This window comes from Battus philenor, unplaced genomic scaffold (genome assembly GCF_028537555.1).
Source record: "Battus philenor isolate CCGP_79_NKW_IND1 unplaced genomic scaffold, ilBatPhil1.0.hap1 SCAF_7, whole genome shotgun sequence".
Taxonomy (NCBI): Eukaryota; Metazoa; Arthropoda; class Insecta; order Lepidoptera; family Papilionidae; genus Battus; species Battus philenor.
Genome location: NW_027181737.1, coordinates 10,115,471 through 10,129,143, shown reverse-complemented (window position 1 = coordinate 10,129,143; position 13,673 = coordinate 10,115,471). Strand labels below are relative to the sequence as shown.

At 31.7% G+C, this 13,673-nt stretch overlaps 2 protein-coding genes across 2 annotated transcripts; both read left to right on the top strand.

The window, feature by feature from the left end:
* The first annotated feature begins 377 nt into the window (after window positions 1-377).
* Window positions 378-2,536, top strand: LOC137931067 (larval cuticle protein A2B-like). The gene is made up of 4 exons (XM_068774467.1): window positions 378-415; window positions 565-798; window positions 1,264-1,430; window positions 2,448-2,536. Exons 1-4 carry the CDS (start codon window positions 404-406, stop codon window positions 2,494-2,496), a joined length of 462 nt encoding a protein of 153 aa, XP_068630568.1. The 5' UTR covers window positions 378-403; the 3' UTR covers window positions 2,497-2,536.
* A 2,802-nt stretch (window positions 2,537-5,338) lies between these two features.
* On the top strand, window positions 5,339-12,282 carry LOC137931187 (cuticle protein 7-like). Its single transcript, XM_068774596.1, has 4 exons — window positions 5,339-5,350; window positions 10,089-10,340; window positions 10,773-10,939; window positions 12,060-12,282. The coding sequence occupies exons 1-4, from the start codon at window positions 5,339-5,341 to the stop codon at window positions 12,274-12,276; spliced, it is 648 nt and encodes a 215-aa protein (XP_068630697.1). The 3' UTR covers window positions 12,277-12,282.
* The last annotated feature ends 1,391 nt before the right edge of the window (window positions 12,283-13,673 follow it).

Genomic DNA, 13,673 nt, shown 5'->3' with positions numbered 1-13,673 from the left:
GCTTATTTATTATATGTACCACTTGCTACTAAATGCCATCACTTCATTTAATTTTACAACAATCTCGCAACTTAACATTATTTCTTTTATGTTTTGCATTGATTATATAATCTCATCTCCATAGTGTTTTTTTTACTTTAAAAACGTCATATACGACGGTAACAAAAAATGTAACAGTGTTAGCCTCTCACTTAATGTATATTTTCTTTACATACTGTGGTTATACTAAAGGTTGCGACACTCAATAAAGTGAGCAGATTGGCAACGCTGCAATTACTGTGATCCGATCGGATATCGTCAGGAATAGACCCCCACTATATGGCTTATATTTTGTTTGTTATATAAAAAGAGTGCACTATCAAAGCTACACCAGTTTAGTTAAAGCGTTTGATACTAAAGCAAAATGTTTTCCAAAGTAAGACCAATTTCTCTGCTTTAGATATAAGATGTAGAGTAATTTATTTTAGAATCGTTTGTGATTGAAATAATTATCGTTAATTTTTATTATTACTTTAGTTGCTGTTACGTCACAACCTTTTCGATTAAAGAGTTTTTTTTATGCAGATTATAATCGCATGTGCTGTAATGACAGCCTGCCAAGCGGGTCTGTTGCACCATGCGCCAGCAATATCGTCGACGCATAACATCGTTCACCACGAGCAGAGCATTCAACACCAAGTGCCGGTTCACTACGCCGCGGTCCACTCTGCCTCAGCTCCAATCGCTTCCCACGGTTACCATGCCGCCCCCGCTGTGCATGCCGTCGCTGCCCAAGAAGACCACTACGTTGATGAATACGTTAGTTTCACTCCACCATAACAGATTAACTTCAAACAGATTACATTTAGCTGTAAACTTGTAAATTTTATGATCATATATCGTCTTAGGTACTTGCATATAGAACTAAATTATAATTTATGATTAACAAGATTTTAATAATAAATATACTTCTTCGCAGTAATTAAAAATGTTTAGTGACAATCGTCCAAATATACATGACAGTGCAATAAATTTTCGACACACCCATTTCCGACAAAGTTAAAAATATAATCATCATCATCATTATTTCAGCTACAGGACGTCCACTGCTAGACGTGTTTACAGTTTTCCACTGGTAGGAAGCGGCCACATTCACAAAAAAAGGATATTTTTATAATAATATACAGTTTTTTTCGCGTCGTCTAAGTGCCTAATACCAAACGATTGAGTTTTTCTTATATGTAGAAAGGGCAGAGGTAACAGTGGCTAAAAATTGTGTTGCAGGCTCATCCCAAATATGGGTACTCGTACTCTGTGGAAGACCCTCATACCGGCGATCATAAGTCCCAGCATGAGGAACGTGATGGCGATGTTGTGAAAGGGGAATATTCTCTTCTCCAACCCGATGGCTCCTTCCGTAAAGTCACCTACACGGCTGACCACCATAATGGGTAAGAACATATACAACCTTACAACTTTCTTTGGTAAAAAATTTAGTCCATAGTACGGAGAGACAGGTTCGTCTTTAACTTGTAAGAGAAAAACAAAGTATACAATAAAACACAAACATAATTCATTTACAAAGTGTGTTCTAAAGTATTGATCAGTAATATTGCAGAGTCATATTTTTCTATATATATGATATAATATTTTTAATATTCTCACAAAAAATACTATTGCAAATTAACAGATATTATTTAAATATATAAATTTAAAGATCCAATAATTTTTTTAATATTTAACTTGTACGACCTATTTTACTTCATATTTTTCTTTACTCGTATGACAGGTTAAATTTTCTCAACTTTTTGGCAATTTGTCAACTTGTCGAGTTTGTTGTTTACTACGTAATATTCTTACGAACAGCGGATTATTCATATCCACGTAAAGAAGTAAAAGTTATTATTAACGAATAATAAGATTCAAAAAATCGAATTAACAATTGTTACCCATATAAAATTTTCGTTCGTAAAAATGGTGGATGACCGTTTTGCTAACTTGTCTGGGTGAATACTTTCCCTCCGCTTTTTTGTAGAAGTTGTTTTCCTTTCTTTTGAAGTGAGGTCAAGAAAACATTGGGTTACGTATTAATTTTTGCTATATAGAATGAGAAAATTGTGTTAATAAAACGAACACATTAACTATGTATGCTAAATATCATTTTACAAAACTTTGCGAAGCAAATAAATCAATCTGTCCACACATTCCTACTTCTCACCGTTTTCTGTTAAAAGAAATCTCTGGATGTTATAATATTATATTAAAACTAATGCCTAGTAAAACGTTTTCTCTAAAATTGGGATGTTCATAAGTAAGTCTAGGTTTTAATCCACAGCAATTAGCACGGAGATATTTCTCATAGATTGACACAATTTCCTCATGACGTTGATATTAAATAGGTAATAACATACGTTGTTTTCTCGTATAATTATTTCATTTAAAATCACTTAACCTTATTTTCTCAACAGATTCAACGCCGTTGTACACAACTCTCCACCAGTGATTCATCATCATTAAAACGTGCAAGCCAATCCTGTGATACTAGACTTAATCTCCGATAGTTCTCCTATGTTCGTTTCTTTGTTTCATTACATAAGATCTCTGTACTCTGTTAGTGTGTGTGTAATTTAAAGAAAGACTAATAAAATGTGATATGATAATGGAACTTTTTGACTATTAATACATTTACTAAATAATTTACTTAATTGAGTTTATTGCAATTCATTCGAATAATTATTTTATTCTCAATATTAGACATTTAAATTTTACTATTTTATGTAAATTATTTTGGACAATATATGATCGAAAAAAGTTAGGTTTACATATAACTGCTTTATTTAACAAGATAAGACAATACGGAGGAATCAAATGATACCTCAGTTAAAGATTAAATTTTCCTACAAAAATTAACTTATAAATATACTATACTTTCGTCATATATCTTAAACAAAATTTGTACATCCATAGTACAATTAAAATTATCTTTATTTTGTTGAATTGCTTAAGCGGACGTTTTGAAATGTGAAGCACAATTGAAAATTTTCATGTGGCCGTAATTAAATACGTAAGAAATCTTCGCAACATCTACGCAAACCGCCTCAGATGTGTCAATTAGAACAAAAACGTAACTGTAGAAGGACGTGAGAACGTTTGTAACGCATTTGCGTGATGAAAATGATCTAAATAATAATAAACTTCCACAAATAATTTCCCATTCTCCATTTCATATTAAAACAACCCGGCAATAATTTTTGTTAAATTATATCTATCTTGATCTAGCGGTAGTATAAATTAATGATTGGTTTGCAAATCAAAACGTACAACGTAACCAATGATCTACTTCTTAATCCACGCGATAACTTAATGTATCAATCGAATTTACCAATTGCATAATGTTTCAGAAGCCCACACGAATATTGTATTTATATATTTCTTCTTAGACGCGAATAATGATTGTAGACAGAGTTTTTATTCATAAATGGATAATAATATACTTCTGTCAAAGAAGACTTATTAATGATGTAAATTAAGCTTTTATCAATTCTATTTCAATTCTTTTAAAAATGCAGCTCATTTTAAAAATATTGTTTAGAAAACTTATCAATGATGTAAAATACTGACAACTACGACAGCTATAAAATTAAATAAACATAAATTATATTTTACTTCTTTATCAAAAAGTGTATAAATGCTTATCATGTTGTTTCATGCGCTGATGTTTTAAAGATCATTTTTATTTTAAAACAGCATAAAATATTCATAGAGAGAAATTTGTTAAGTCATAATCACATAACAAGTGATTGTTGTTAATATTCACCATATTAATTGGGTAAATGTTTGGTGGGCTTTAAAAGAGAACTATAATAGTTTACAACAGTTGTTACCTCAAGCTTCTTATGTAAATAGTTTCTTGAATAGTTTATATATTGAATATTTATGCTGCAAGGCATATCAAAGATATCTATTGGAGGTATGTACCATAATCGCCACGCTTGGCAGGTAGTTGGTTAACGCAGTGTGGTATTATGGTACGAAGAGAATCCTGCTGCCCATCTTCAGGAAAATTGTTTATGAGCAGAGGAAATCCTGTATAAATTGTACAAATCATTGTATCCGGAGAATCGAGTATAATTACACTACTTTACAATACCAAAATTACGCTAGTTTTTGCAAAGTATAGAACCGTCACAGATATTAACGCCCACCTTCGTATTTCGAAAGCGACAGTGTGTTTTCCTTAATATGAACACGTTGTCAAATAGAAAAATTATAAAAGGACTTAATAGAAAAATAAAGACGTGTGTGTGTGTCCCATTGGTGTATTAACAAAATAGCTTTTATGAAGCAGCCATTTTGTAATAAAAAATTACATTTATGCGAAGACAGGGAAACACATTTTACTATGTTGATATTAAGAATACGTTTGTATATCAGAGAATTACTAAATGACTTTATTCTTATTGAGTAAAATGACAGACAAAAATATTTTTTTATTTATTGTTCCACTTTATTATGCACGAGCTAGATCTAGTCAATACATTAAAAGTTAATGAGTGTTTGCATAAATAATTTCTTTTAAACATATTCTTATGCAAATATTATAATAATTAACCGTATATAATATTAATAATAGTAATATTATAGTACTTGCTCTTTTAACATCAATAACTATAAGTCTTTACATCAGATCATTTTTAATGAAAAAAAAAAACTTTTTAGTGTCACCATTCCGAGGACGACATTGAAAGAAAACGAGTTTTCGCATCTGCAATAGGTCACTCTCACCTTCGCGAACTTAAACGATTCCATGCAAAACTTATGTCTGCAATTATTAATGGTCATCTCCCCGTTTCGTTTTTTTTTAAATCGATGGCATCATGTATCGTAATCGATCGATGCCAATCCTCGGTTTCACAACATTTTTTATACTTAAACATCATCTGAATTTCGATACCATTGTAAACTTTTTCTTATATTTATAATCACTTTACAATGCCAAAATTGCCAAAAACCAACATAGAATGGTTCGTGTGGTAATGAGTTCAACTATCAAAATTATAATTACATGAAGAGACTACGGTTTTTTTTAATAAATTAATAAAAATATCATACACTTTATCAATATGTGTGGTCCATTTTAAAATATATAAAAAAACTAATCCATAATTGAATGTAACGTATGTTATTGGTGTTGTAAAAAACCATATTCATAACGATAAAAGTACACAGTTCATGTAACACTATCTATACAATTATTATTATCAATTGTCTGGTGTGAATTATCTGGTACAGATGTTTTAAAACGGACTGATTTTGAGATTCGAAACAGTCACAGTTATTGTATTGTCAACTGTTGATAATGAATCATCAGGTAAGTTTTAATTTAATTCATCAACAACAATTTATGTATTTTATGTTATTACTATATTAGCATAAGTTTCTTCTAATAATAAAATTACGAACCAGCACTTGTTATTGTCATTGAAAATTTGTTCAGGAATAAACGCCTTATATTTTTAAATATGGAAAGAAGATATTTTACGAGTATTTTAATAAAATAACTAATACTTACAATATTTTGTATTTTAAGTCTATTTTTATTTTATTGTTTCAGTGATTATATTATTTTTACTACTGAATGTGTTCATGGTTTATAGAGATTCTAATTGATAGTTTCAAATGTAACTCAAGTTAATAATTTTCTTAATCAAAATATGTTGCATTCCTTTACTCCGGTAAAAGCATAAAATAGTGCTTTACTTCAATGGAATCAATGGAAATTATAAAGTATTCATTAATTTTAAAACATTATTTTAAATAATGATGTAAAATAATAATAATGGAGTAAATTGTGGTATGGTCGGTATTTAATATGGAAGTAATAAGGTATAAATGACCGAGTTATTCTATTTTTATTAGTAATTACATCACTCTATTCAAAAACATGCATTATTTAATAACTAAATTTCATTAATAGGAGGAGCATATGATATTCCAATAATGAAGCGCGCACGCGGCCTTTGTTAGAAATATATAAATAGTTAGCAGGCGTATTTACGTAAGGTTGAAGACTGGCTCTAAATTCTTACAACTTTACATCAAATTATCACATAGTACGGTATAGGTGGCAGTGAAGAGTGGCCTCTCACTCTGGGCCTTATTGACAAGCTCACAGTTGCTTAACGACCCATGAAGAAGAATGCTCGGGATTGCTCTAAGAGATCAACTTAGCAGTGAGGAGATCACAGAGTAACACACAGACAGGGCAGGCGACATAACGCGCATGATAGATGGTCGCTGGGGCTTTAAGGCTTGGAATGGAAATCAACGACCGGCAAGAGCAACGAAGAACGACAAACGACCTTATTTAGATAGTCAAAAGACGTATGCTAGATAAATGGATGCAGGCAATTTCCTACCAGCCCCGTTGTAAAGCGATGGGAGAAATCTAGTAGAGGATGACGAACAGCTAAAACGATGATATAACGCTTAATGATTATTATTATCATATGTGGTACTTAACTTTTTGCAAAGGAACGTAACTGAAAACAATACTCGTTAAATGTTTTTGTCCAATTTAATGCTTTTTATCTCTTTTTTACTTTAATGACACTTTATGGCTGTTAAAGGATTAAATTTAGTGTCTGTGTATTACTGTGTATTTTCACGGAAAAAAGATTCAAATGTATAGTTTAATCAGAAGAAACCTCTTTTTCCCCATAGCTGTTTCTTTAATAGAACAATAGAAAAATCATGTCGTTATCATATGAGCTAAAATCTCAGTATTGTCTAAAGTAGGTATTTTTAAATCAACAATATAAACCCAATGTTGAAAATTCGTTATATCTTTTAGTCTAATTAACACAAGAAAACAGTATCAAACTGGCAATTTAACTTCGTAAACCACTGTACCGTCAACCACTATCATGCTATTATTTATTTTTATATGCTATCACTGAAATTGATAGAACATTTTAATATTTATTCTACTGAAGCCACACCATGTTATAAGAAAATTTCTATCATTCATTATTAGAACAAACATTCGCTCTCTTCAATTTTTATGTAAAAACACGCGAAAAAAAAAAGGAAACGATTATATCTGCTTGATTGGATATGCCCATACTAACATAAAGGAATACGCTATAACTGGTTTCTTCATACTAGCAATTTAATCAAAATTAACGGATGTTATTTTGGTGGTTGCCTACCCGAGGTGTTTTTTTTTTATTATAGAAAGTGATACGAACTTATAACAGTGCGGTGCTTACATAGAATTTTATTATATTTACTATTACTCATATGCCTGACATTTGTCCGAATATTTACAGCCTGATAATTAAAATAGCTAGAGCGACCACGCCCTTATAAAACCAGAAAAAAGAACATTAGCGACGCCCCCACAAGCACTGAACTGCAGTTCCGGTTGCACTACACCAACATTTTACTCTTAAATATGCAGTAACCTGTAACCGTCTTTGGGCATTAAATAGATAGAGTTTTAAAAAGCCATGCTCTTGCCTGTTCTTACTGGTTTTACAATTCATGCCTTCTTATGTAAGAAAAATTTAAATGGTATTTAAGAAAGGTAAATTTTAATAAAAAAATTGGGAATTTAGAAAACTGGTAACGGGTTTTAATGTTATAGTAAAACTAAGTGCTTAAAAAATAATTAATCAAGTAATTATGCGGATGGCACACACCCAGACAGACTTTGGCTAATGTCTTTATATCTTTAAAAGTGATAGCGTGAGTTTAATGGAATATGTTAAAGGGAGGTCTTTCAACGACGAAGGATATTGGTATCTCGCTTTGGATATCTGCACTCAAAAAATATTGATATTAAACTAATGGGAGAGGCATATGTCCTATAACTAAAATGATGTTTATAATGATTAAACCAAGTCTAGATATGTATGGAGCAGTATGTTGGACCGACCGCAGACTGTACGCGACTTATTTTAAATCTATAGTGGAGGCTAATGTCCAGAGGCGGACTTTAGAATGAAAAAAAATAATAATGAAATCCTAGGCGAAAGCTATCGATGGTAAATAATCATAAAAATGGTGATTTATTTAACAAAGAGTGTCACGAGTTATGACTGTTGCGCAACAATTTACTGGAGCACTCGCTGCAACCCAGTACACTACTTTCTTACGGCCGCATACGGCGTGCAGACACACAGTCGATGATGTAGAATTTATGTAACCGGTTTATTGCCGCTGGATGAACATTTTATGTAGAACAACCCAATGTATTAAATAAGTGTTATAAATTAATTCTTTTTTTTTATCATTTTATTTAAAACACTTATACGAACGATAATTTTACAGAAAAGATTTTTATGAGTGTCTTAGCTTATAAATGAAAACAGGCAAGAAATTACTAGGCTAATATATGACTAAGATAAATCCGAATTATTAGAATTTTTTAGTTTTTTTTTGTGGTCAACTGTAATTGTTATTAAATTAGTTATTGTTATTTTCAATTCCTTATTAATAATAGAAATAATTTCAGAGACTAATTTTGCTCTCGTAGCTTATGCCTAATGATAAAATAAATAATAAGCATTATAGTTAACATTGTAGAAAAAATGTAAAAAGTATTATAAAAAAATAAAAAATCGTATGTTCTTCGAATTATAGTCTTTTGCAGATATTTGGTAAAAGAATTTGACATTAAAGTACATTTTCATCTCATTAATTTTTATTTAATTTAATGCGGTGTCGACACATGAGTACATTCCTTCATTACCTTTATCACATCCTTCTGTTGCGCTCAACAGTAAGAGAGTCAATCGGCACAAAATTGTATATTTATAAATTTTGATACTAACGTTTCACATGCATATTCTTTATTCATCAATTATATTATCAATACACGCAGAATATAACACGTTAGAAAACATAATTTTACTGTATAGTAAAATGTGTCATTATAAAAAAACCTGTGTATACTGGCGTATAAAACAAATAACGTAATTTTATCCTTCGTTGTCTACCGCTGCAAATCTATACCTACCTCAAAAAATATCAATAGGGGAATAAACCATAATCGCCACGCTTAGCTGGCAGTGTGTCGCAGTGTAGTGTTATGGTTCGCAGAAGACCCTGCTGCCCATCCTTTGGAAACTTATTTCTTAGCAGTGGCAACCCTATATAAAAATTCACAAATTGTGAACTATACAAGATTGTATGCCGGGAATCGAGCCCGGAACCTACGACAGCAAATCTCAGTCCTTTACTGTTAGCTGGACTACCGTTGCTCAATTTTATCTTTATAACTGTGTTAATTAACAAAACACTGTTACCTTATTTATAATATTCAAAAATCATTTTAACGTAAATAAATAAAAATATACAAATACCGTAATTACTTTACCCAACTTGCATATAAGTATAATATAACATCTGTAACTCAATAATAATGTATGACGTTATTGTACTTATACAAGTATTTAAAATTTGTCTACAGGTAGTGACTACATTTAGGATAAAAATGGGTTGAAACTTTAAAATTATTTGCATAAACTGTGTCAAATGAAGATACCAACAAGAAAATCCATATACGATCCACGACAGTTGGTTATCAATTTATCGTAACCGACGGGCATGGGTTTAAATGCTATTAAAGGAAAGTTTTTATTAAAACAGAGAGTAACCTTGAAGACTTCCCAAAAAGCATTAACAGTATGATGTAACGCCTGAAGCGTCGTACGCACCCGTGTCATATTCCCAGCCGGTTTTGCCAGATCGGATGACACACGCATTGCTTCCTCTAAAGTATAAAAAGTACAGCCCATCAGGGCTTCTTATCAATCGTGTTCCACACTCCCATTCAACATGTACTTTAAAGTAAGATTACTTTACTGGCTAATCCACAGCATTCGTTAACAATATGAATATAAACCGACTAAATTAATTCAGATAGACGTAAAATTCACTTATAGAATTTTTCTTTGACACAGTAACCTTTATTTAATTCCAAGTATACAAACTATATGTAAAGTAGTAAACAAACACTAGAGAAAAATTAGTTTAATTCAGTCCAAGAGTGAGATTTAAAATGACGTCACATTTAAATTTATATTATTACAATCATTTTTCAGATTACAGTAGTCAGCATCCTTGTAGCCCTATGCCAAGGAGGGCTTATTGAGGATGGACACAACCAAGCAGTATCGTCACAAAGCATCGTCCGTCATGACCAACCGGCTTCTAACGTGGCAGCCGGTCCCATTGTTCAGCATTCTGCGCCACTACTTCAGCAGTCAGCCATTTTACAGCACAGCGCCCCCATCGTCCATGCAGCAATCCATGCCCCTGTAGCCCTAGCACGGGCAGAACAATATGAAGAGAGTGTAAGTCTAAATTATTTAAATGACGCGAATTAGAGATCAGCCGTACGATTTCCGATTTTATAACCTAACACAACGGAAGGTGTTATATAATTTAATTAAGGCTTTAAAATTTTAAGACGCTTATTCTATCCATTAAACGTCGGATATTCTTGCTTTATTTAAATAACTTACGATAGCAGTCATGTTTTCTGTTTCGCAATAATTTAGTAGATATTGACTTGTAAATGGCAATTGTTTTACACACGCATAATGCAAATTTTGAATGTGATTTCAACATGTTCATTTACGGGTTGAATTAATTGTTTGAATCTTTATTTTGGAATTTATTCATGGTTATTTGTAATTAGTTTTTGTAATACATCGATTATTTGTCCCTTAAAATTATTTGAGAAAACTTCAAAAATAGTAAAGAATGGTGTAATTCTTTGACAGGCTCCTGCGCATTATGAGTTCTCTTATTCAGTTGAAGATCCTCATACTGGCGATCATAAATCACAACACGAGACCCGTGAAGGTGATGTTGTAAAGGGAGAATACTCGCTTTTGCAACCTGATGGCTCTGTCAGGCGGGTAGAGTACAGCGCTGATGATCATTCTGGGTAAGATAATTTTCTGGTGTTAAAAATCACTCTTTAAATTTATATATTTTCATAACATTTTACTTTATTTTTTTGGTTTCGGAAACAAGCAGTACAATACACACAATATATATATTTAATGACATGATGCCAGAAAACTTTCCAACATATATTTCATTTGTGTAATTTTCTCATATAGGATTAGGTCTATTAAAATATGTAGAACTTTTTATTTTCTACTCATTATTGTTATACAATTTTATGGTTTTTTCAATCCAATGTATGCATTAATACGTACATGACTTTTTAAATTTATATACATAAAGTCAGCTATAAACCTTTGTTAGAAGGATGCCAAAAGTTGCGCAACAAATCTTCCGAGTACTTATTGTCTGAATTGTAAAACAACAAAGAACATCCAAGCAAGCGAGACTAACAACTTTTAGATAATCTCAGAACACAGTAAATTATGGATCTCCTGATCGCAGTACAACTGTTGTTTCGGTCGATAACTTCGATAAAATCGACTAGTTTCATACTTACTTTAGTACTTGTACCTATAACGAAGTGTTGGCCGCATTTATTATATAACGTATATTGATGTTCATATTTCATCGCAAGTTTTAATTGAAGCTATTATCCGTTAATGAGCGTATTAATAAATAACAACCAACTTCGATAATCTGAAATATTTGTATTAGGCTATCTTTCAGAAATTTGCTACTTAATCCTCTCAGCTAGATACTACAATTTTCAATCTACGATACTGGCCCTATGCGAATTATCGATTACTCGTATTGGTTTCGATCTTATGATCTTTAATTAGTGTGGTGTGGTTGGACCGAGGATATAGTCAGTCATTGCGGTGATTTTTGGAGGAGGCCTTTAACTTGAACTTGGCGTCTGGTGTAGGAATTGTTTTCTCAGGATGTTATCCCTTCATGACTGTTAACATCTGTACAGAATCGATGTAACATAATTTGAAAATGTGGAAACTTGCTGAGAATGAAACTCACGCTGACGATGTAATTACGGTTCGTAACCCCCAGGCTACCAACGACCAACACTTGCTCTGTAAATGCAAATGAAATATCTTCATCGTTCTAGATATAGTCTAGTAATCGATTCTTTGTTATTGCAGATTTAATGCCATCGTTCACAACTCGGCTCCATCGGAGCATGCTGCCCCACCGGCTCCGATAGTCCAAGCGGCACCTATAGCTCACGCTCCCATTGTCCACGCTGCCCCCGTAGTCCACGCTACACCCGTTGTCCACGCCGGACCCATCGTCCACGCGGCTCCCTTAGTCCACGCGGCGCCTATTGTTCACGCTGCTCATTTATTTGCACATCACTAAGACTAATAAACCCTCAGTTTCATAATATTATACTAAAATTAATTAAATAAATCAAATATTAAACATACTTTGATTTTTATTCATAATATTGAATAAGCAAGTATTAAGATATTGTAAATTTGACCTTACGTTTTAAATAGTAATAAATATTAATAGATTTTTTTGGTTCTGAATTAAGAAGTACTTGACATATTAATACGTTTCCTCTTAAAAACGTTTCTAAACTTACGTTTCTTCTTTCAAAGATAGTATATTAAATAATTACGAATAATAAAGTATAAGTTAAAATGGTTAACATACACTTTAACCATTTTAACATTTATTACTTACAATAAATCCGAATAATCATAAATATTATAAGCAAAATCAACATTATATCCTTACAAGAAACCGAGGATAATTATTTTTTACTATATCTTAGCGTTATTTTCGAACGACCTAGTTACACATTATATTAATTTTATACATGTCGACAAAATGCTCAGTGAACTGCATCGTCATCGGTGTCCATCGGCATCTTTAACGTGAACGCTTTCCGTCTGATCTCTGTCGGTCTCGCGACAATTTTTTTTTTTTTATATTCTTTATTGTAGACGATACTTGTGAATGGTTTTACAAAATTAATAACGGGGTTTTATAAAACCGTTTCATTTTTAAAATAAATAAGTTTTAGTTGAAGATTTTGTCCCTGTGAAACTAATAAAAACAAATAACCTTAGACTATTTTATATCCTATAAATACTACGTTTCCGAAAAAGAATACAAATTACTTTATACCTTTCGAAATATTAAACTGTACATGTTAATTCCTAAATACTTTATTTAAAAATTTAGAAGGTAATTATTATTCTCTAATTATTTATTAACCATTTATTAACTATTTTTATAGTTTTCAAAATCTCCAAAAAACATCATATGTTCGTAAACATTGCATTTAGTGAGGGATGGGACAATGTTTTCTCACATTGGTGCGACAGAGATTAGCTAATATAAAAATAAAAATTATATACGTTGTTTATAAAAATAGCTAGAAAAGAATAACAGCTAGAAGAATCGTTTTAAATATGCTAAACAAATTTTATGCTCTACAATCTAGTACCCAATTCATAAATTAACAATATCACAAATGTGTTTATCCTTTTGATTACGTAATCATCTGATACTGTCAATATTAATGTATACAGTATTTTTGATATAGTTTATTATAATACAGATTAATAGTCAGTAAGAACAAGGGCATAATTGATCATGACCATTTTTGGAAAGTTGTTGCACTCTATATTACGAGTTTGTATATGTGCCTATCTTCGGAGATGTGTATTTCTTCGGCTTTTTTGGAATCGAGCTCGTTTTGCAGCTGATCGGACCAGCCCACAAGGCTATAGCCTCATCGACGC